This window comes from Sarcophilus harrisii, chromosome X (assembly GCF_902635505.1).
Source record: "Sarcophilus harrisii chromosome X, mSarHar1.11, whole genome shotgun sequence".
Lineage (NCBI taxonomy): Eukaryota > Metazoa > Chordata > Mammalia > Dasyuromorphia > Dasyuridae > Sarcophilus > Sarcophilus harrisii.
Window position 1 is genome coordinate 79,286,441 of NC_045432.1, and position 19,559 is coordinate 79,305,999.

The 19,559-nt window shown below is 48.5% G+C and overlaps 1 protein-coding gene across 2 annotated transcripts in view; it reads left to right on the plus strand.

Moving 5' to 3' along the window:
* The window catches only part of PHKA1 (phosphorylase kinase regulatory subunit alpha 1), a 60,498-nt gene that overhangs the window by 12,415 nt on the left and 28,524 nt on the right, over positions 1 to 19,559 (plus strand). For both annotated transcript variants that reach the window (XM_031945175.1, XM_031945176.1), the window contains exons 6-15: positions 350 to 430; positions 3,183 to 3,281; positions 4,245 to 4,391; positions 5,537 to 5,590; positions 7,405 to 7,527; positions 9,663 to 9,758; positions 10,242 to 10,349; positions 14,086 to 14,164; positions 15,624 to 15,758; positions 18,644 to 18,753. In XM_031945175.1, the coding sequence (XP_031801035.1) occupies positions 350 to 430; positions 3,183 to 3,281; positions 4,245 to 4,391; positions 5,537 to 5,590; positions 7,405 to 7,527; positions 9,663 to 9,758; positions 10,242 to 10,349; positions 14,086 to 14,164; positions 15,624 to 15,758; positions 18,644 to 18,753 (1,032 nt within the window). The remainder of the gene's footprint in view (positions 1 to 349; positions 431 to 3,182; positions 3,282 to 4,244; positions 4,392 to 5,536; positions 5,591 to 7,404; positions 7,528 to 9,662; positions 9,759 to 10,241; positions 10,350 to 14,085; positions 14,165 to 15,623; positions 15,759 to 18,643; positions 18,754 to 19,559) is intronic.

The window sequence follows — 19,559 nt, forward strand, 5'->3', positions numbered from 1 at the left end:
CAGAGAGCTTCATCACTAATAGTGTGGCCACCTTCCCCATGACAGCCCAGGAAATAGCTCAGTTGTTTTTGCCAAGTGCAACTAAGCCCTTTGCAACTGTAAGCATATAGTAGGCTGAGCTCCTGTGGGCTGCCAAGGGCCCCCGGGGCAAGGTCACGTTGAAATCTCAGAGTTGGGCATTGCTGGGACACAGCCGGCTCTCTCCTGGTTCCTTCTTTTGCTCTGCTGGGCCCCTGGTAGCTCCTAGGGTGGGTTGCTCCCAGTCGTCCTCCCGATATGTGGCCCAGGGTACATGGCTCACGGGGACTTGGTCAGGGTTCTGCTGACCGGGCTGGCTTTCTTCTGGCAGGATTTTGGCATATGGGAACGTGGCGATAAGACCAACCAAGGCATATCGGAACTGAACGCGAGCTCTGTCGGGATGGCCAAGGTAATTCACTCTCACTGTAATTAAAAATACAAAGCTCATCTTCCTTGGAGCCTCATCCTGTTGGCTCACCTTGTGCACCAGGCCTGACCCAGGTTGTAGACTCAGAGAATTATAGGAGACAACCCACAGCTGACCAAGAAGCTTCTCTCCAGTATAGGTGGCAAGGGGCACCTGACTTGTCAGTGCTCAGCAGGAATTTGGGGTACCGTGGTGAGAGCTTGGACAGTGGACCTGGGGATGAATCCTGGTTCTCCCCATCACTAGCTAGCCTACTACTTGTACCACTACCGGCAGCTCCTACTAGTGTAGCCCTGGGGGCACCATTTACTTCTTGGGGCCTCAGTTTCCTTCTCTGTTAAATGAGGGAGTTGGGACTTGACGATCTCAAAGGCCCCTTCCAGTTCTCAATCTGGGTCTTGCTGCCTCCTCACTTTGATTCTTATCCATTGCTGGGCAGTCCAGATTGGTAGGAAGCCCCTCATAGGACCAGTGGCTAATGGATCTCAAGCTGAAAGGGACACTCAAGGTTCCCTCTGTGGCAGCCCCTTCTGGATCCTCAAAACTGCCCATGTGGGTCACAGACAAACCCGAGGGACAAATACATACAGGGGAGCAGGACAGACCCACACAGAAGTGCAGCCATGCAGATGTACAAGAGTACGGCAGACAGCAGAGAGAGGTGGGGGACCCGGAAGCGGGGACAGCCAGGGATGAGCAGGGATGAGATGTGGACAGCCAGAAGATACACAGACAGATGGAGGACAAAAAAGAGGCCCGTTGTGGCCAGCTACATGGGAGCGCACATTGCTGGGAACACGGCACGGGGGCATGAAGGACACAGGACGAAGTAGACCTAAAGGGGAGCACGATGCAGGTTTGCAAGACACGCAAGCTACTGGGCTGAGGCACATGAGTGGGCTCCCGGGACTCATTCTCATTTCTCTGTGGGTGGTTCCCTGGTCTGGTGGTCCAGTACTAACCTCTTTCCTGAGCTCTGGCTCTGAAATGCCACCTGCCTTTTGGCCCTCTCAGAGTGGCGCCTCACAGCATGGAGCCCGCTGTCTCCCGCCCCGCGTCTCCAGTCTACCATGAAACATTTCCTGCCGGCGCTCCCAGAGGCACCTGGAGCCGGACTCATCCAAAGCAGAACTCTGCCCTCTTCCAAACTGCCATCTTTTGGCCGAGAGCTCTGCCTTCCTGTCTCTCTTTGCCTTTTCCTGTGTTTTTCCCATGTGCCCTTTCTCTTCTTTCACGCTCTCACTCTACTTGAGGTTTGTCATCTCTCACCTGGAATAATGTGGTGGCCTCTGGTGGCCTCCGGGCCCCTCCAAGCCAGCCAGTACTCATTTTCCCCAAGTGCATGTCTGATCACATTACCCTTTTTCCCCTTGTTCACTGAGTGTCAATGGCTCCCTATTGCCTCCAGGATCCAATATTACCTTCTGTTTGCCATTGAATGCTCTTCAAAACCCAGCTCCTGCCTATCTAACTTTCTTGCCCTTGACTTGCCGGTTCATACCCCGGGTCCCAGCCACTCAAACCTTGTTCCTCACACACGACATCCAGCTTTCCCAACTCCACACTTTTGCCCTGGCTGCCCCCCATGCCTGGAGCCACTGTTCCTCTTCACTCTATGTTTTGGAATCCCTGCTCTCCTTCAGCATCGTTTTCTTCACCTCCAGCTGCTCAGCCTCCAGCCTAAAACTGCCCAGCCTCCATTTTGCACATATTTTCGTTCTCCTTCTTGTACATAGTATTTTATTTTTCCATTAAATGTCAAGAGTTTTCAGCATTCACTTTTCGAAGGTTTTGAGTTCCAGATTTTTTCTTGTCCCCGTCCCCAAGACATAGGTCTTATCTGTCACTGCTTCCTTGCTCGTCCGTGTGTAGGCTGTTCTCTCATTAGAAGGTCAATCCCGGCACACAATAAGTGCTTCATAAATGCTTGTTGTTGATTGGCGGATTCATCAAGCCACCTAGTTCTAGAGGCTTCCCTACAAAGAGGGCCCCAAACCTCTCTGAACCTTCTTCTATGTACATGCCCAAAGGAAGGCACCAGAAGCATTGTTGAGGACACAGTTGTTGCCAACCTTGTCACAGACTGCAGGCGACCCGTGATGTGGGCCAGCCCATCAGCCTCCTCCACGGACACATGGGCAGAGGATGCAGAAACATGGGAAAGGCGCCCAGGCCCCAGAGCTCCCCAAAGACACTGCCAGGGATCTCCTCCAACTCATTCTCTCTGGCAGACCTGCGATGTGCTGGTGGGCCAGCCTAAGCTTCTGGCTACCCCTGAGGCGGCACTAGAAACTGCTGGGAAGCCCTCGGGCCTCCTGGGGGTGGCTGGGTTAGGTAGGACCCATGTCTGTGCGGCACGCCGAGCCAAGGAGTGCCTGGGGCCCCCTCGTGGGGTGGCTGATGACTGTCTAGCCCAGCCAGAGCTCCGCTTGAATTGCCCCTTTGGTATAATAATGCTTTTTGTCTTTTGTCAGAGGCCCGTAAAGTAATAGCGTTGTTCGCCCCTTGCTTCATTAGGTGCCTTCTCCGGTGCAGTGTGCTGGGGGGACGTGGAGGAGGGGCTCACATCAGGCACAGTCATGGCTTGTCCCGCACAGTCCAGCCACAGAGAAAGGCCGGAGCCTTTTCGAGATGCCACTGTCTGTGTACCCAGGAGATGTCTGGGATGGTGGGGGCAGAGACGAAGCAGATCCGCGGGTGCTCAGGTGTTTGTCTCTTTGCTTGCTGCTCACAGGCGGCCCTGGAAGCCTTGGATGAGCTGGACCTGTTTGGCATGAAGGGGGGTCCCCAGTCCGTAATTCACGTCTTGTCGGATGAGGTCCAGCACTGCCAGGTAAGGGAATAGAAGCTCAGCTTGGCTGTGCCCTGTGTTGAATCGCACAACTGCTCGGACCAGCGGGCCTCAGGTATGGGGGGGTGGGCCCGTTCCCCTGCAGAGGACTGGCCGCCATCTTGGGGGCAACTCAGCCCCTAAGCTAACTGAGAGCTGCCTTCCCAAAGTCTTTCCTTTTCTAGATCTGCAGAGTTGGCAGAATAGGAGTATGTGCTGAGCCGCCCTTGGTGGTGGCCCCAAAGCCAAGCAGAGAAGACGATCCTGGCAGAGTGTTCACAATCAGACTAGGATTGCTGTAGGGCTTGGAGTGTTTTAGGGCCCTCTGCCGGGGCAGGGGATTTGGCTCTTTTGGATGCCGCCCAGTGAGAACTTCGGAACATGATGTGGAATATTGTCTGGGTATCGATTCTGTGGCTCGTGGCGTCTACATTGACCTTTGAGGTTATTAAAAAGTCTTTGCCTGTTTGGGAGAAGGCCCATGCGAGGCGCCGGCACCCACAGTCTCACGCAGATGTGCTCGGCAGCTATGGTTTCCCTTGTCTAAGCAGGTTCCCAGTTGTTTGAACCCATGGGCTAATAGCCCATGGGCTAATGGGGCTTGAGGGCTCTGGGCCTGTTAGTAGTAGGCAAGGAAAGTGGCGTGAGTACAAAGGGTGACTTCTATGGCGAGTGGAGGTCCCAATCTGTCCCTTCATTCTGAAATCATCAGGCCCGGAACTTATTCTTGACTGCCTCATACCCCGATCTGGGGTAGACTAGACTGTGAGCCAGCATGGAGGTGTTTGGAAGCAGAAGTTGCTGAGTCTGACCAGACTTGCCAATGGAGGCACACCAGGCCCCTCAGCTGGTTGAGCCCTCCCCGGCGGCCCTTTGTGCTTTGGAGTGAACCCTCCAAAGAAAACTGGCTTGTTGGACAAGTCCTAAAGACTTGCCTGATGGGGCCCTTCCTTTCCTCTCATGCAGTCCATCCTCCATTCCATGCTGCCCCGGGCCTCGATGTCCAAAGAGGTGGACGCCAGTGTCCTTTCGGTGATTTCCTTCCCAGCATTCGCGGTAGAGGACAGTCAGCTGGTGGAGATTACGAAGCAAGAAATAGTCACCAAGCTTCAGGTGAGTCACTGTCCAGCCCCTTCTCTCATTCAGGGTGCCAGCTTTAGGGAGACAGGCCAATATCTGTGGGGCCGGATGTTGGTCTGCTTCAGACTCGGCGGGTGCCGGCATAGCAGCTCTTTTATAAGGTGGGAGCAGCGGCGGACACGCTCCCCTCTTTGCAGAGAGGCAGTGGGCTCCAAGAGCAGAATGTCCCATATGTCAGACACAGCCTTCCCTGCCCGCCTTGCTTTTTACCAAGGGACCATTCAGTGTGGAAGCTCTGGGGGGCTGTCATGCAATCAATAAAACTGAAAAACAATAGGATTCTGGGATGAAATCCTAAAAGAGAGCTTAGCTCATCTTGTCCAGAAGACCAAAGAGGTCACATTGAGTGGCAAGTGGTACAGTGAGCATTTGCACCCACATCCTTTTTGGTCCCATCCTTTGGTCCCAAGTCCAAGGCCCTTTCGTTGAACGTTCCCATCGGACGTCACCGAGGCAGCTGGGGAGCACAGTGTGTGAGGACTGGACTTTGAGACGCAAAGCTCTAAATTCAAATCCAGCCTCAGACTCACCTACTAGCTGTGGGACCCTGGGCAACTTATTTCACTGCCTTCTGCCTCAGTTTCCCCATTTGTAAAATGGGGATAATAACAGCCCCTAGCTCCAACGATTGTGGTGAGGATCCAGTGAGATCATATTTGCAGAGCACTTAGCACAGTGCCTGGCACATTATAGGTCTTTAATAAATAGTTGTTCCACACCGTGCCCAATCATGATGCCCAATCAAGTAGGTACCAGTGGGCCCTGATAGGTTGGGGAATGGGGCTGGATGAAGACTGGCTGGTATCTGTGATCCTAGCATGAATAGGATGGGCAAACAGGCAAGGCCCTGAAGGTCACAGAAAGGATGAAGGGCTTGGTCTCACTGGGCTCTTTGAGCCCTCTGGCCAGACACAGGGTCTACTCTTTGGTCGTACCAAAATCACCAGCTTGGTATTGGGGCCAAGTGTGAAGAGCTGCGTGTTTCTGCAGCTTGAGCTTTCCCCAGTTACTGTGATGCGGGCTTGTGCCCAGGACTTGGCTGGCACATTCTGTTTCCCTCTGGGTCTGCAGAGGGCCCCAGCAATCTGATGCTCTCTTTTCCTTGTCCCCACGCCCAGGGTCGTTATGGCTGCTGTCGCTTTCTCCGAGATGGGTACAAAACCCCCAAAGAGGTAAGTTTCTTTCCTCCTGCCCTCCCCCAACCCCACCTGAGGCTGGCAGAAGTTGGCCCGGGGGAGGATTTGGGGCACGTTTCAGCTGAGCTTCCTCCCCTAGGTCACATGCAGCTCTGATTTTTGCCCGAGTTCACAGACTAAAAACTTGGATTCGGCCGCCGGCAGTGTCAGGCCCCCTTGGCTTGGTGTTTGGGCTCTAAAAGAGGCAGGGAGCACCAGGCAGTGGGCAGCTGACTGTGTGCATCGAAGCCCCCAGAGTTCTATTCCATTGGCCTCAAAGAGTTGAACTAGTTGTAGGGAGAAGCCGGGACCCTGTCTGAAGGGCTGAGGGCATCGGGGGCCGAGCCAGGGTATGCTTCCAGGCAACGCTCGGTGTCTTCAGGCTCAAGACTCTGCTACCTTTTTCAAGTTAGGGACGGCCTGGAGACGTGACCCAAACTCTTCAGGGACGTGTGCCCTCTCCCTGCTGCCCCCTTGCCAGCTGTCTTCCAGCTTGCCTCCATCACCATATCCAGTGCCCTTCCTGAAGCCCAAGTCCTGCTAGCTTGATGACTCTAACCCTCAGTTCCTCATTGTGCCCTTTCACTCTGAATCTGAGATCTCTGTACCATGTCACACCGTTCATCCTCCTACCCTCCCTTTGGTTTCGAGGACAGTGTACTCATTTGCTCCGCCAGTTGACATACCAGCCAGACCTTTGCTTGCCCTTGATGTTAGTTCTTCCCTCTTCCCTGACGCCACTTTGGGGTGGGGGCAGTGGTGGTAGCAGTGACAGAATCTTCCCAGAATCCTCTTCTTAATGTTCTGTACTTCCTTCACAGTCCTTCCCTCGGAGAGCTACAGCTGGTGTCAGGGCTGTTCCATCAGAATCCCCATGTCCTGTCCTGACCTCTCTCCCCTACTCCAATTCTGCCTTTTCAGTGACCTCATGATGTCCTGAAGCTCACCAACTTTTCCACCTACACTCACTTCCCTCCCCACCTTTGCTGTTTTTCTGAGTATTCCCTAAGCGTGGCCACTTCCCAGGTGTCCCCTCAGCGTGGCCACTTCCCAGGTGTCCCCTCGGCATGGCCGCTTCCCAGGTGTCCCCTCGGCGTGGCCGCTTCCCAGGTGTCTCCTCGGCATGGCCACTCCCCAAGTGGAGTTAACTTTGCTTCCTTGCTAGAGTGCTTCAGGGAGAGACACGAACAGGAGGCCCGGCTGCCACAATGTTAATGCTGGGGCCACGTTATGCTCCACGACTGCCTCCTTTATCAGCTACATCCAAACTGACATGTAGGGAGCACTTCACAAACATGATCTGTAGGGGAAATGGTATTATTAAACCCATTTTGCAAATGGGTAAACTGAGGGGTGGAGTAGTCAGGGCCCCAATACCCATGTCCCCTAATTTTTAGCCAAAGCCCTGATATTGGAGGGAGGACCAGGCTGTCAGCATTCCATGACCTGTAACCTGAGCATGCCCTGGGGAACTGAAGGTGCTGGCAAGGGCACGGATGTCCCCGAGTCAGTGATGCAGCCATTATCAGCCAGCCCCTTGGTGTATTCTGTGCCCAGGTGACACAAGGACAGTCACCGGGTCACCAGCCTTGCCACAAAGGGCCCCGGCTGGCTCTCCTGCTTCCATCATGATCACTGCCCCAGCTGGGGTGGCACGTGGCCCAGGGCCCAGGCTCTTTGGTTGGGGGGATTGTGTTTGCCAATGGGCAGTCTCGGAGTGGGCAGAAGGCTACTGCCCGCACGTGGGCCTTTCAGCCACCCTTTCAGCTTTTCTGAGCATCGTGACACATGACAGGCCTGGGTTTTTGCAGGATCCTCATCGTCTGTACTATGAGCCAGCTGAGCTGAAGCTGTTTGAGAACATTGAGTGTGAATGGCCTTTGTTCTGGACCTACTTCATCCTGGACGGGGTCTTCAGTGGCAACGTGGAGCAGGTATGGGGGCCTCCACTCGATGGGGGCTGTGGTTTTCTCCATCAGGAGAGTCCTGAGATCCTGCTTCTCCTTCTGTCAGTGACTGGACCGGGACTCTGTCTCAGTGGCAGGGATTTGGGGATCTGGGTGACCTGCCTAGAGAGCGTCGGGATCACAGTGGAAAAGGATCTTAGAGATCCCTGAGGCAACACCATCACACTGCAGATGAGGCCAGGGAGGCTCCCGGGAGGAGAGCCACAGGTCACAGAGCCAGGAACCCCAGGCTGCTGGTGCCACAGCCGGGCCTCAGGTGCCACAGCCGGTCTGCTTCCCACTTCATCCCAAGGTCCCTGTTCAGGTCTGATATCGCCAGGCCCCGGGGAGAGAGAAGCACAGAGGAACAACCTCAGGGTTTCGGATTCGGAGGCCTGGCCTTTCCATTCCTGGCTCTGTCTTCCTTGCCACCCCAGCCTCTGCCCTTATGCTGGGGGACTCTGCGATCTCTTCAATCCCAAGATCACCTCCTCTCCAGCTTGACCGCACCCCGGGGCAGTCACAACTTTGATCTCATCAACCCCCAAGTGTTCTGCTTCTCTATCAGGAACCCTGGAATTCCTTTATCGGGTCGGCCCCTTCCGTCATTCACTCCCTCTGCCTTATGATCCCCAAGCCTCTTCTTCATCCTCAACCATGACCCCCAGTCCCTCCATCACTTAGCTCTTCCCCGGGCCATCACCCTCACACTTGCTGCACTCTGAGAGGAGTGCACATATTACTCAACCAGTCCAACTGCACAATTCTCTACTCCTGCACCAGTAAACCAGTGTACATTTCTGAAGTGCTTACTGTGTGCCCAGCACTGTACTAAGTGCCGGGTGACAAAGAAAACCCTACTCACGCCGTTGTCCTAACGCGTCACCATTTCCTCTCCCTCCCTTTGAGACCCCGTGTAGTCTGGCTTCTGAGCTCATCATCCAGCCGACACCGATCTCGCCAACATCCCCGATCATCTATTTCGAGTCTGGTCTCTTGTTCCATCCCACAGCTTCCCATTTCCCAGCATACCTTGAATCCTCCCCTTCTTTCACCCAACCCCGTCACCCCTGTCCCGGACCGTTGACCCTCTGCCTCAAGCTCATCCTTCCTCCAAACCATCATCTAGCCGGGAGCCATGGCACTTCTTGCAAAGTGGAGGTTTGACCACAGCAGCCTCCCTCTTCCCCCTTCCACCCACACTCAATCCACACGAGGGGCTCCTCGTAACCTTCAGGATGAAATGTCTCCTGTTCTCAAGAGGCCCACAATATCAAGGAGGCGATGACCCAACACGCAAGTTGGATACCAGTGAGGGAGGCCGGGGCAAGGTTGCCAGCCTCACCTCCTCCTCCAGAGCCAAGTCTCCTGTAATAAGCAATGAAAGCTTTTCTTAACTCAAGCCCTCCAAACAATCCCCAGTCCTTCCAGGGGGACACGGTATACCTCACGTGTCTCAAATCCAGCTGCCCATCTGTGCCTTGGAGCCTGTGTACGATACCCGGTGCACTGATTGCCCTGGGTCTGCAGAGCTGCTCCCCAGGTCCCGTGCCCGGTGCCCCCTAAGTACTGGAGGAGAGGGAAGGCCCACTGAGTTCAGTGGAGGGCTCAGCAAATTTCTTCAGTCAATAACAACAATCTCCCACCAGCAATCCCTGGGGTCGTTCCCTATTGCTGGCGATAAGCGTTGCCAGTGGTCTAGACACTCTCGGCAAACAGCCAATCCTTATCAGAACATAGTCTGCAAGCATGTGACGACAGGTGTGGGGTCTCTGTTGGTCCAGCAGCTCAAGGCCCAAGTGCCAGGTACGCCAGGTACCTGCTTTCCCATCCTTCTGTCTTCAGCTTTCCCACAATGTCCCCACTGTGGCTGCACAGACTCTGCTCTCACTGCTTGGCTCCCAAGAGCTTTGAGCCTCTCAAGTGATGGCCTGCCTGGCCTGGTCCCTTGTTCTGGCCCCTGCCCCAGCAGACCCACCTTGGTTCTTTGATTCTTTTCCTCCCCTCTGCCCTCAATCCAGGATGAAGCTCCTTGGCAATGGCTCCGCATGGACTCAGTTCCGCCTCCAGGCTCTCCCCAGAAAGGGCCCTCATGTGTCCCCCTGTCTCGCTCTCGTTTGCAGGTCCAGGAGTACCGGGAAGCCCTTGAAGGGGTCCTTATCAAGGGCAAGAATGGGGTTCGCCTTCTCCCTGAGCTCTATAGTGTCCCTCCTGAAAAGGTGAGTAGAGCACAGCAATTGAAGGGCGCTGTCCCACTGGATCGGCCTTCCTCACAATGCCTGGATCTCCTGGCACTGAGGCGGGCTCTCGGGAATGAGCCTCTACTTTTATCATGCACTGAGTTTAAGGGTAGCCACAGGGCCTGAATCTGGGGTGGGCATCTATGGTAAAGCAGATCTGGGATGATGGGCCTGAGAAGCCACAAGGTACCTCTTACAGGAGGGGTTGGTGGTCTAGGCCAGGGCTGGCTGAGGACCCTCCACATTCTGCACAGAAAGGGGGTTTGGGACCCCTTTCCCCACAGGATCCAGCCAGGGCACCCTGAGGGGCCAAGGAAGTGCACGAAGGAGCCCTGAGATTGTCTTCCCTGCATTTGGCCCCTTGGCCGAGAACCCAGAGCTCAGACCTCCCTGGATCCCAAAACTCTGAGATCGGGTCCGGTCTCTGACATTTGCAATCACTGTTCATCTGCTTTCTCGTAGGTCGACGAAGAGTACCAGCATCCTCACACCGTGGACCGAGTGCCCATGGGCAAGCTGCCCCACATGTGGGGCCAGTCCCTATACATCCTGGGAAGCTTGATGGCCGAGGTACCAAGAGCACTGACCTCTAATCTGAGTGGCCGGCAGGCATTGGGCATGGGGTGGAACAGGGCAGGGCGGGGTCATGTCAAAGCAGACACCAAAGGGTGACCAGTTGGAGGAGGTGGCCACGCATAGCCAGGGCGGGCAGGATGGCCCTGGAGACATCGAAGGAGGGATTAGTTTTGTTGGCCAAGGAGGGCAGACCCGGGAGCCGCAATGGGGGAGAGCGGCACACATTAGGCTTGGGTCAGGAGAAATTTCCTGCCAGCTCTCCTGAGGTGGGAAGGGCTCCTTGGAGGTGCTGAGTTTGCCCTCTGGGGAGTCTCCTGCCCACAGCCTGGGGGGATGCCCCTTAGAGGAAAAGGTGGGATGCTAATAGTGTCATTCAGCTTTCCAGGGCTTTGTTTGAGACTCTACAGTGTAAAGAGTCCTTCCTTGGGAAAATATTATTAAAAATAATAACAATAATAATGGTGATGATGATAGCATGAATTTCCCCAGCATTGGGGAGGCTTTGCAGAGCTCTTTACAAAGCTCTCTGTTCAGACCTGACCCTCCCAGACAAGCTGGGAGTAGATACTGCTGTCATCTCCCCATTTTCAACTGGAAGTGATAACTGGTTCTTAAAGAGAAGGCTGACTGTCTTCATGGCCTCCTCCAGCCTTCCCCTGCCCCACTTCCGTGGGGAGTCGAGCCTGGCCCTAAGCTCTCGGGGACCTTGGCAGGCTTGAACCAGCCTCCTTTAGTTTGTCGTTAACTTTGGTAGCATCAGGGCATCTCTGGAACAGTTGGCGACCGCTGCTCATTGGGGTCACTTAGGCAAGGCTTCCTGAAGTAGCTGGGCCTTCCGTGTGAGTTAGCTGTATCCCCGATCTGAATGTGCGAGACTATCAAACTTGTGGTTTCTGCCAGAAACTATCATGAAGTATCATCTCTGTAAAAGATAGCTTGAACCCTCCCATTGGGCCAGGAGGGTGGGTTCCTGCTTTCCCAGGACACTGATGGTCACTCTGCCTTTCCTTTGGGATGAATATCTCTCCTGTCCCTTTTCTGGGTGTACCAACAAGGCCGTGCTGAATAGTTTAAGAGGACGTCTATGTCCCCAATCTTTGTGGTCAGGTGAGCAAAGAGATGGGACTGAGGAGAACTGGAAGAGGATGGAGGAACACATTTATTTCCCACCAATTAGATTTTTCTTTCTCTTTTAATTGTCACCTCTGAGAGTCCTCCTTAAGAGATGACTAGGAATTAGAAAATAAAAAGTGGAAGAAGGGGGGGGGGGGAAATTTAGCAAAACTGAACAGCAGATCAGCAAATATCCTGCACTGTATGCAAGCTGGTGCACCCACGGGCCCCATCTCCAGAGGAGTAGCAGAAAGCTAGCTGCTCTTTGGGGTCAGGTTTGCTCTTTGGCATTTCACAACATTGATTTTCTTTTTTCAAGATTTAAAAAAGTTAATTCTCATTGATAGTTTTTGTTTTTACATCACCTAAATTTCTCCCAGTCTCCTTGCTTGCTACAGAAAGCCATCCTGTATAATAAAGAATCTTTTAAAAAGCTAAGGAACAGGCAGCAAAACCAATCACTGTGTTGAAAAAAGTCAGACATCAAATGCAGCTTCTGCCTCTGGGGGGCTGGGAGGCTGGCGCGTAGTGTGTCTGCTGCCTTCTTGGCTCCACTTGCTTCCCTTTGCCTCGGGTTCCATGGTCATCGCAGTCACCAGTTCTTATAGCACAGACACAGTCAATTCTAACCATGTGCCATACTTGTTTAGCTCTTCCCTACTGGATAAGCATTGTTGTTTCCAGTTCTTTGCTAAAACAAGAAAAGGGCTGCTATAAATATAGCATGTAAATATAAATATGTGTTAGGGACCTTTCTTTTTTTTCCTGAGGCAATTGGGGTTAAGTGACTTGCCCGGGGTCGCACAGCCAGGCAGTGTTAAGTGTCTTAGGCCACATTTGAACTCGGGTCCTTCTGACTTCATGGCTAGTGCTCTAACCATGATACCAACTAGCTGCTCCTGGGGATCTTTCTTTTCTCAGTTACCTGCTTGGGATATGTGCTTGGCAGTGGAAGCTTTCACCATTCTCTCAGCATGATTCCAAATGGCTTTCTAGAATGGTACTTCCACTTCCCAGCTCCACCAACAAAGCATGGGTACACTTGTAATCTCACCTTTTGTCATCTTCGCCAATATTCTGGCTGCCAAGTGATGTGAAGCGTTCTTTGGTTGCTAATACTTTGCATTTTTTACTTTTGAGACCTATTTATTCATATCCTTTTATCACTTCACTTTTAGTCTATTCATTTTCTATAGATTTTGGATTCTACGTCTTTGTTGGGGATATTTGATACAATTTGTTTTTGCTTTTGTTTTGTTTTTCTTCCCCATTCAACTACTTCCCTTCTTGTCGCAGATGTCCTTGTTTGGGCAGCAGCTTTGCAGTATAGGGTAATCAAAATGATCTCTTTTAACGTTTTTAATGTCCCTTCTTCTTTGCTGAAGAATCCATCTTCTACCCACAGGTATGGGTAGTATAGGATCTGCTTCTCTTCTGGTCTCAAATATCCAGGTCACGTATCCATTTTGAATTTATTATGGAATATGGGGCAAGATATTGGCCGACGCTGAGCTTTTACTAACTCGCTTTCCACTTTTGTAAGCAGTTCTTATTAAATGAGTTCTTTCCAAAGTAACGTATATCAGACTCTGGATTATTGGGTTCTGTGATTTCGAATTCTCCTCTGTCTAATCTGTTCCATCGATCTCCTTCTCTATTTTTAAACTAATACCAGATGGTTTTGATGACTGCTGCTTTGTAATATAGTTTAAGGTCTGGAAATGTTATTCCCGCTTCGTTCCCACCTTTTTCGATTTTCATTTGATGTTTATTATGTTCTCTTGACGTCCTAGAACTTTTGAGTAACAATCCTTCAGGGGAGATTTAGTTCACTGGCCCACGTGTGTCACCACAACTCCTAAGCTCGAGGTGACTTGCTGAGCGGGCGACACGCCAGAGAGAGACAAATGAGAAATCAGCAGGACAGAGGAGCTACATTCCAGAGGTTGGCTCTGGAAGCTTTGCAACCAGTTAAGACATGTCCAGAGAAGACTGGAATCTGAAACAAAACTAGGTTCTGGAAAAAAGAATTTGGCGGAAAGTCACGAGATCATAGGTTTGGAGTTAGAAAGATGCTGCTCTGCACTGGGTCTGACTCAGGTCAAGGCCGTGGTGGCCACTCCTCTTTGATGTGGAAACATATTCCATAATCGTGGATCCATCAATATCTAATTAAAGTAGCGTGACATCTCCTTAGCTGGGGAAGGGTATTCTACAAGGATGTGAACGAAGCTTCCCTCTCATTATCCCCTCCCATTATAATCACCTATTATAACCTTCTATCCCGCCTTCCTAGAAGTGATTTCCAATGGTCTGAGCTTCAGGCATTTGAACTTAAATTTCGACATCTTTTAAGGAAAAACTAGCCTGATATCTAGGGGAAGGAAGAGGGGAAGTGAGGATATTGCTCTCACCATAGGAGTTTGGCAATCATCTGGTTTAGATGAAGAAACTGAGGCACAGAAAAAACTGTGACCAGGGTCACAGGGTGATAAGCAGCAGTTCTGCTTCCATGCACGTTCTTGCTGAGGCGGATGGGCCAAGGCAAGCTGCTCCCCATCGGCCGGGGGAAGAGGGGAGAGTTTATGATTGCTTTATTTCTGCTTCTTTTTCTTAGGGGTTTTTAGCACCTGGAGAAATTGATCCTCTGAATCGCAGGTTTTCAACTGTCCCCAAGCCAGATGTTGTGGTTCAAGGTGGGTATGTTTTTTTGCCAAGAGCAGAAATTGTGTATTGAACAGCTTCTTGGAGGCAGAAACCCTTTGAATGGGCGTGTGTAGCATAATAGCCTATGTGCATATTCTGTCAAGGTTTGCTCAATGTTTTGTGTCCGGTTATCTTGTTTGATCCCCTCAGCACCCCATGAGGTAGGTACTGTTATTACTCCTATTTTATACTATCCGTATGACCCTGATTGCCTCCAAAAAAATTTAATCTGCATCATAAACAATTTCTTCATCACATTCTTAAGTCTACAAATCAACAAGACAACCATAAATCAATAATCCTAAATACCTGGCACATAGTAAGTGCTTAAAAATGAAATATAATATGTATATTGACTTTTATTGGTGATCTTTGGCGCAATTACTTTCTCCCGCTTCTATAGAAGCTTCTATAGCTCCTATAGAAGCTGCCAATTGTTCTGCAAAGGATTTTGTCTCTTAGAATTAGCTTCCAGATGCTCTCAGGAAAAAAAAAATCCTGGAAAGTCCTCTATGAATTCAAGCAAAATGAAATGTCCTGTATGCAAAGTAATATGTTCCCAATGTTCTGGGATGACCAGCTGTAAATTACTTTATTATTCTCAGTAGTACAATCATCCACAACTACTCTGAAGGATTTATGATGAAAAATCCTATCCATACCCAGAGAAGGAACTGATTGAGTCTGAATACAGATGAAAACATTTTTGATATCTCTTTCTATCTCTCCCTTTATTTTTAACTTAATTTTTCTTTAGGGTTTTTATTTTCATCAGGATGGGAGATCTGGGTTTTCTTTTACAACTTGACTTTTATGGCAATGTTTTACATCACTTCACATGTGATTTCTTAATTGTGGGTGGGAATAAGGGAGAAAACCTAGAACTCAAAAATCTTAAAAACAAATGAAAAAAAATTTGATTGTAACTGGGGGAAAATAGAAAAAAATCTTTTTAATTTAAATAAATAAATAAATGAAGAGAAATAGCTCCCAGGGTAATTATTCATAAGCTCTCAGTGATTGAGCCAGAAGCAGAGTCTAGTGGACTAGATATTAGAAGTTGATCCCTTTAAAGGAAATCATTCAAAAGTAGGATTTTTTGTAGACATAGTTTTTTAGTTTTGCTGGTGACAAATCGGAGCCTTTCCCCAATAGATAAATGATTGAGAGACATGATTGAGCAGTTCTCAAGAGAAGAAATGCAAACTATCGATAACCATATGAAAAAGTACTCCAACTCACTAACAATAAGATATATGCAAATTCAAGCATCTCTGAGGTTCCTCCTCATGCCCATCAGACAGACAAGGGTAATGCCAGTTGTTGGAGGGGCTACAGGAAGATAGGCACACTGTCAATGGGCCTGTGAAATGCTGGGAGGTGACCGTAAAGTGCAAAAGACTAAAGAAGAAAACACTCTTTTCTGCATAGTCTGTTTTCTCCCTACAGTGTCCTTTGTAGCTGAGACAGAAGACATCAAGACCATCTTGAGGAACAATGGAATTGATGTGGAGACCATTGCCGAAGTGTACCCCATCAGAGTACAACCAGCCCGAATCCTCAGCCATATCTATGCCAGCCTAGGTAAGGAACTCTGCCAGCTCAGGAAGCAAGGTCTTCTGTTTCCCTGGTGCTTGACTTCATCCTATACCAGTATTTCACTGACCTTAAGCTGGAATTGTGAAATTGTAGACAGCTTCCTTCTGCCCCCTTCTACCTCCTACATAGCCTTAAGGAGAAGGCCTCTTTCACAAAATGGCTCACTACCTGTGGGGACTATCACAGGTTCCTCTCATCAGATACTGCAGGGCATCATTGGAGGCCAGTAAGGTTGAATGATTATCCCAAGAGCCTCCTTCATGAAAGTATTGGCTCCATTTCCATTCTTGGAAGCCCCGTTCAGAGTGCCAGATGACAGTGGTGAAATCTTACTTACATAAGCAGATGGCACAGCGGGTAGAGTACTGGGCCTGGTATCATCAAGACCTGGATTCCTCTAACCCTTAACTTTTCATCAAGTCACTTAATTGCCTTCAGCCTCAGTTTCACCAGTTGCAAAATTGAGGTGATAATAGCAACGATTTCACTGAGTTATTGTGAGGATGAAATGAAATAATATTTGTAAAGTCTTTGCAAACTTTAGTTCTTTATAAATGGTAACTATTGTTTTTGTTGGAGATTTGGATTTCATGTGGGTTGGTGGGGGGGGGGGTGTTGTATAAGCCTCCAAGAAATTATATTGGCTTGAAGTTTGTATTCATTTATGTCTTAGATAAACTTCTGAGGCTGCCCTTTAACTTCAAAGAACCACATGCTAGATCATGAAAGGATTCTTTCTTCCCTTGTTACTAAAACAGTGGAGCAGGGAGAGCTGTGGCTCTAGCTTCCTGAAAGTTTCTGCAGCAGAGCATTTAGTGTATTATTGGCTATTCTTCTTGTGGATGAGATGGGGAGAGGGGGGCTATCCAGTCACTGAATTACAGAGTTGAGTGGCTGGCCTCCCAGTATAGTCATTAATGGAGCAGTCACATTGGCAGCAGGTCTCCAGTGGAGTGCCCTAAGGATCTAAGCTTGGCCCACTGCCATTTCACATGTACTACCTGAAAATTTGAGTGGGTCAAAAAGAAAACAACTTCAAGAAGCAAGAAGAAATATTTTTTTAAATGGAAAAAACCCTCAAAACAAAACAAGATGTAAGATATATATTATTGAAAACAACTGATCTGAAAACTCATCAAGGCCCAATAATCACTGATTATTATGGGCTAGAACAGATAAAGCAGTATTTAGGGGAAAATATATATTTCTAAATGGTCTTGTTTTCAAATAAAGGAAGAAAAAATCATCAAATTTAACTAGAAAAGCAACAATTAAACCCCCTCCCTCAACTAAACATCAGAGCAGAAATTAAGAATAAACAGAAAAGAGAATGACAAAATTGAAAGCAAAAAGGGAAATGAATAAACTAGATAAATAGTCTGATTTTTTAAACAATAAAAAATTGTTCCTTTCAAAATTAAACAATTCACAGAAATTGCAGAGGAAATAAAGGAGGTTATTTGAAACTCTTTTGCCATATTATATGCCAAAACCCCCAATAATTTAGATAAAATGGATGTTTCAAAAGAAAAATAAAATAATGCAGGAATTTTTTTGTTTGCATATACATGTTTGTAGCAGGTGCTTTGTGAGGAGAGAAGGCAGATTTTCATTGATTAAAAATATAACTTAAATAAGAAATTAAAACATAATCATAGATTAACAGAAGAAATAGCTTAGATAAACAAATCTATATCAAAAACAAAATGTATAAACCATAAATTAAGACTCAAAGAAAACACTTCCTGGACCAGATGGTCCAGGTAAATTAACTCTATCAGACATTTAAAGGATAATAAATTCCAAAATTACACAAACTGCAAAAATAGGAAAACAAAGGATCTTTCCTAACACTTTTGATGATGCATATACCAAATGGTATGTCTTCATACCAAAGATAGGAAGAGACAACACAGGGAAAGAAAACTGTAAACCAGTATACTTTGTGAAGATTGGTGCAAAAATTAAATCAAATTCAATGTTAGAAAATAGATTAAAATAACATATTCAAAATATCATACAATATGACCCAGTTAGATTTATACTAAGATTTCAGGTTTGGTTTAATAGGAGGACAAAACTTAGCAAGAAGTCTTACAGATCTTTCCAAGTTTCTCTGTATTCTACAGTTGTTGATTCTTTGAGCACAATCATGTTCCATTACATTCATATACCACAATTTGTATAAACATTCCTGAATCAATGGGCATCTGCTTTGTTTCCTGTGCTTTGCTGCCACAAAAGTGGTGTTAGAAATATTTTGTTTTATATGCACCCTGTCTTTTTTTTAAAATCCTTAATCTTGAGGTATATGCCTAGTAGTGGAATCTCTGGGTCCAAGAGTATTTTAGCTACTTTCTTTGCATATTTCCATATGGCTTTCCTGAAGGGTTCTATTGGTTTTCAGCTCTACCAATGATGCATCAGGGCAAAATCCCTTTTTCAAGATGTTAGCTAATGGTGACTAAAGTTGGTATGCTGGTAAAAAAAACAAACAAAGAAACAACAAAATGATGATAATACATTCCAAGTTCATTTTTCACTTCAGTTGGCTACCTTGAAACAAAATGTCAGTTATAAGAAAATTGGGCAGATCTGTAGGTTTTTCTTAAAATTTCGTGCATGGAAGAAGTGAGGAGACCCTAAGTACAACCAAAGCCATTCATTTCTAGAGAGAGTCTTTGTTCTCCTCTTGTAACTTTCTTGGATGTTCAACATGGCTCCCTGATTCGAGAGTAAGCAACTCAAAAGGAGGAACTTCCCTTCTTTCCCACTGAAGAGCCCACCAGACTAATCTACCTACACCGGACCCTCAGAACAAATTTACAACCTAATAACAACATGGTGACAATGTCTTGATCCTATCTTAGGCCGCAACAACCGGATGAAACTCAGTGGAAGACCGTATCGGCACATGGGGGTCCTAGGAACATCTAAACTCTATGACATTCGTAAAACCATCTTTGCTTTCACACCACAGGTGAGTAGAATGGGCCGGTGAATGAATGGCAGTTGGATGGCAATTGGTGGTCGGGAAGGCATGAGCTTCTTGTTGTCTGGTATCTCTAGTGACAACATTATGTGGACAGGCCTTGACACCATATTGGATATGGCATGGGAATGAGGAGTCCAAGATGACTTCTGGGATAAGAGGCTGAGGGACTGGGAAGAGGGCATTGCTCTGCACAATAATAGGGAAAGAGAACAAGCTCTATTTTGGACGTGTGCAGTTGAAGACACCCACTGGACATCCAGTTGGAGATATGTCAGAGGTCGGTGAGAGATGAGAGACTGGCCATCAGCACAGAATTTGGGGCAGAATCATCAACAGAGAAAGAGTCATAAAATCTGTGGGAGGTGGTGAGATAACCATGTAAAGTATTCTAGAGGACAAAGAGAAAAAAGGGCCCAGGACAGAGCCTGAGGCTCACCTGTGGTTAAAGGGTATGATCTGGAGGAGGAGCTAGCAAAGGAGCCAGAAGGAGTAGTCAGAAAGGGAGAAGGGGAGCCAGGAGAGGGACGGTCCTGAAAACCTGGAGAGAAGAAAGTAGCAGGGAATCAAGAGGGGCCAGCAGTGTCAGGGACTGCCGAGAAGCCAGGGAGAATAAGGCCTGAGAAGAAACCATTGGATTGGGCCATAAGATCATGAGTTACTTTGGAGAGAGCAGCACTTTTCCTAATTGCACATAGTAAGACCTTCAATTCTGCTCTTTATGTCATTTTGATATTTATCTTATCATACAACGCCCCAGAATTTGAGTGAAGCCTCAGCGTTGGGGTAGTAAA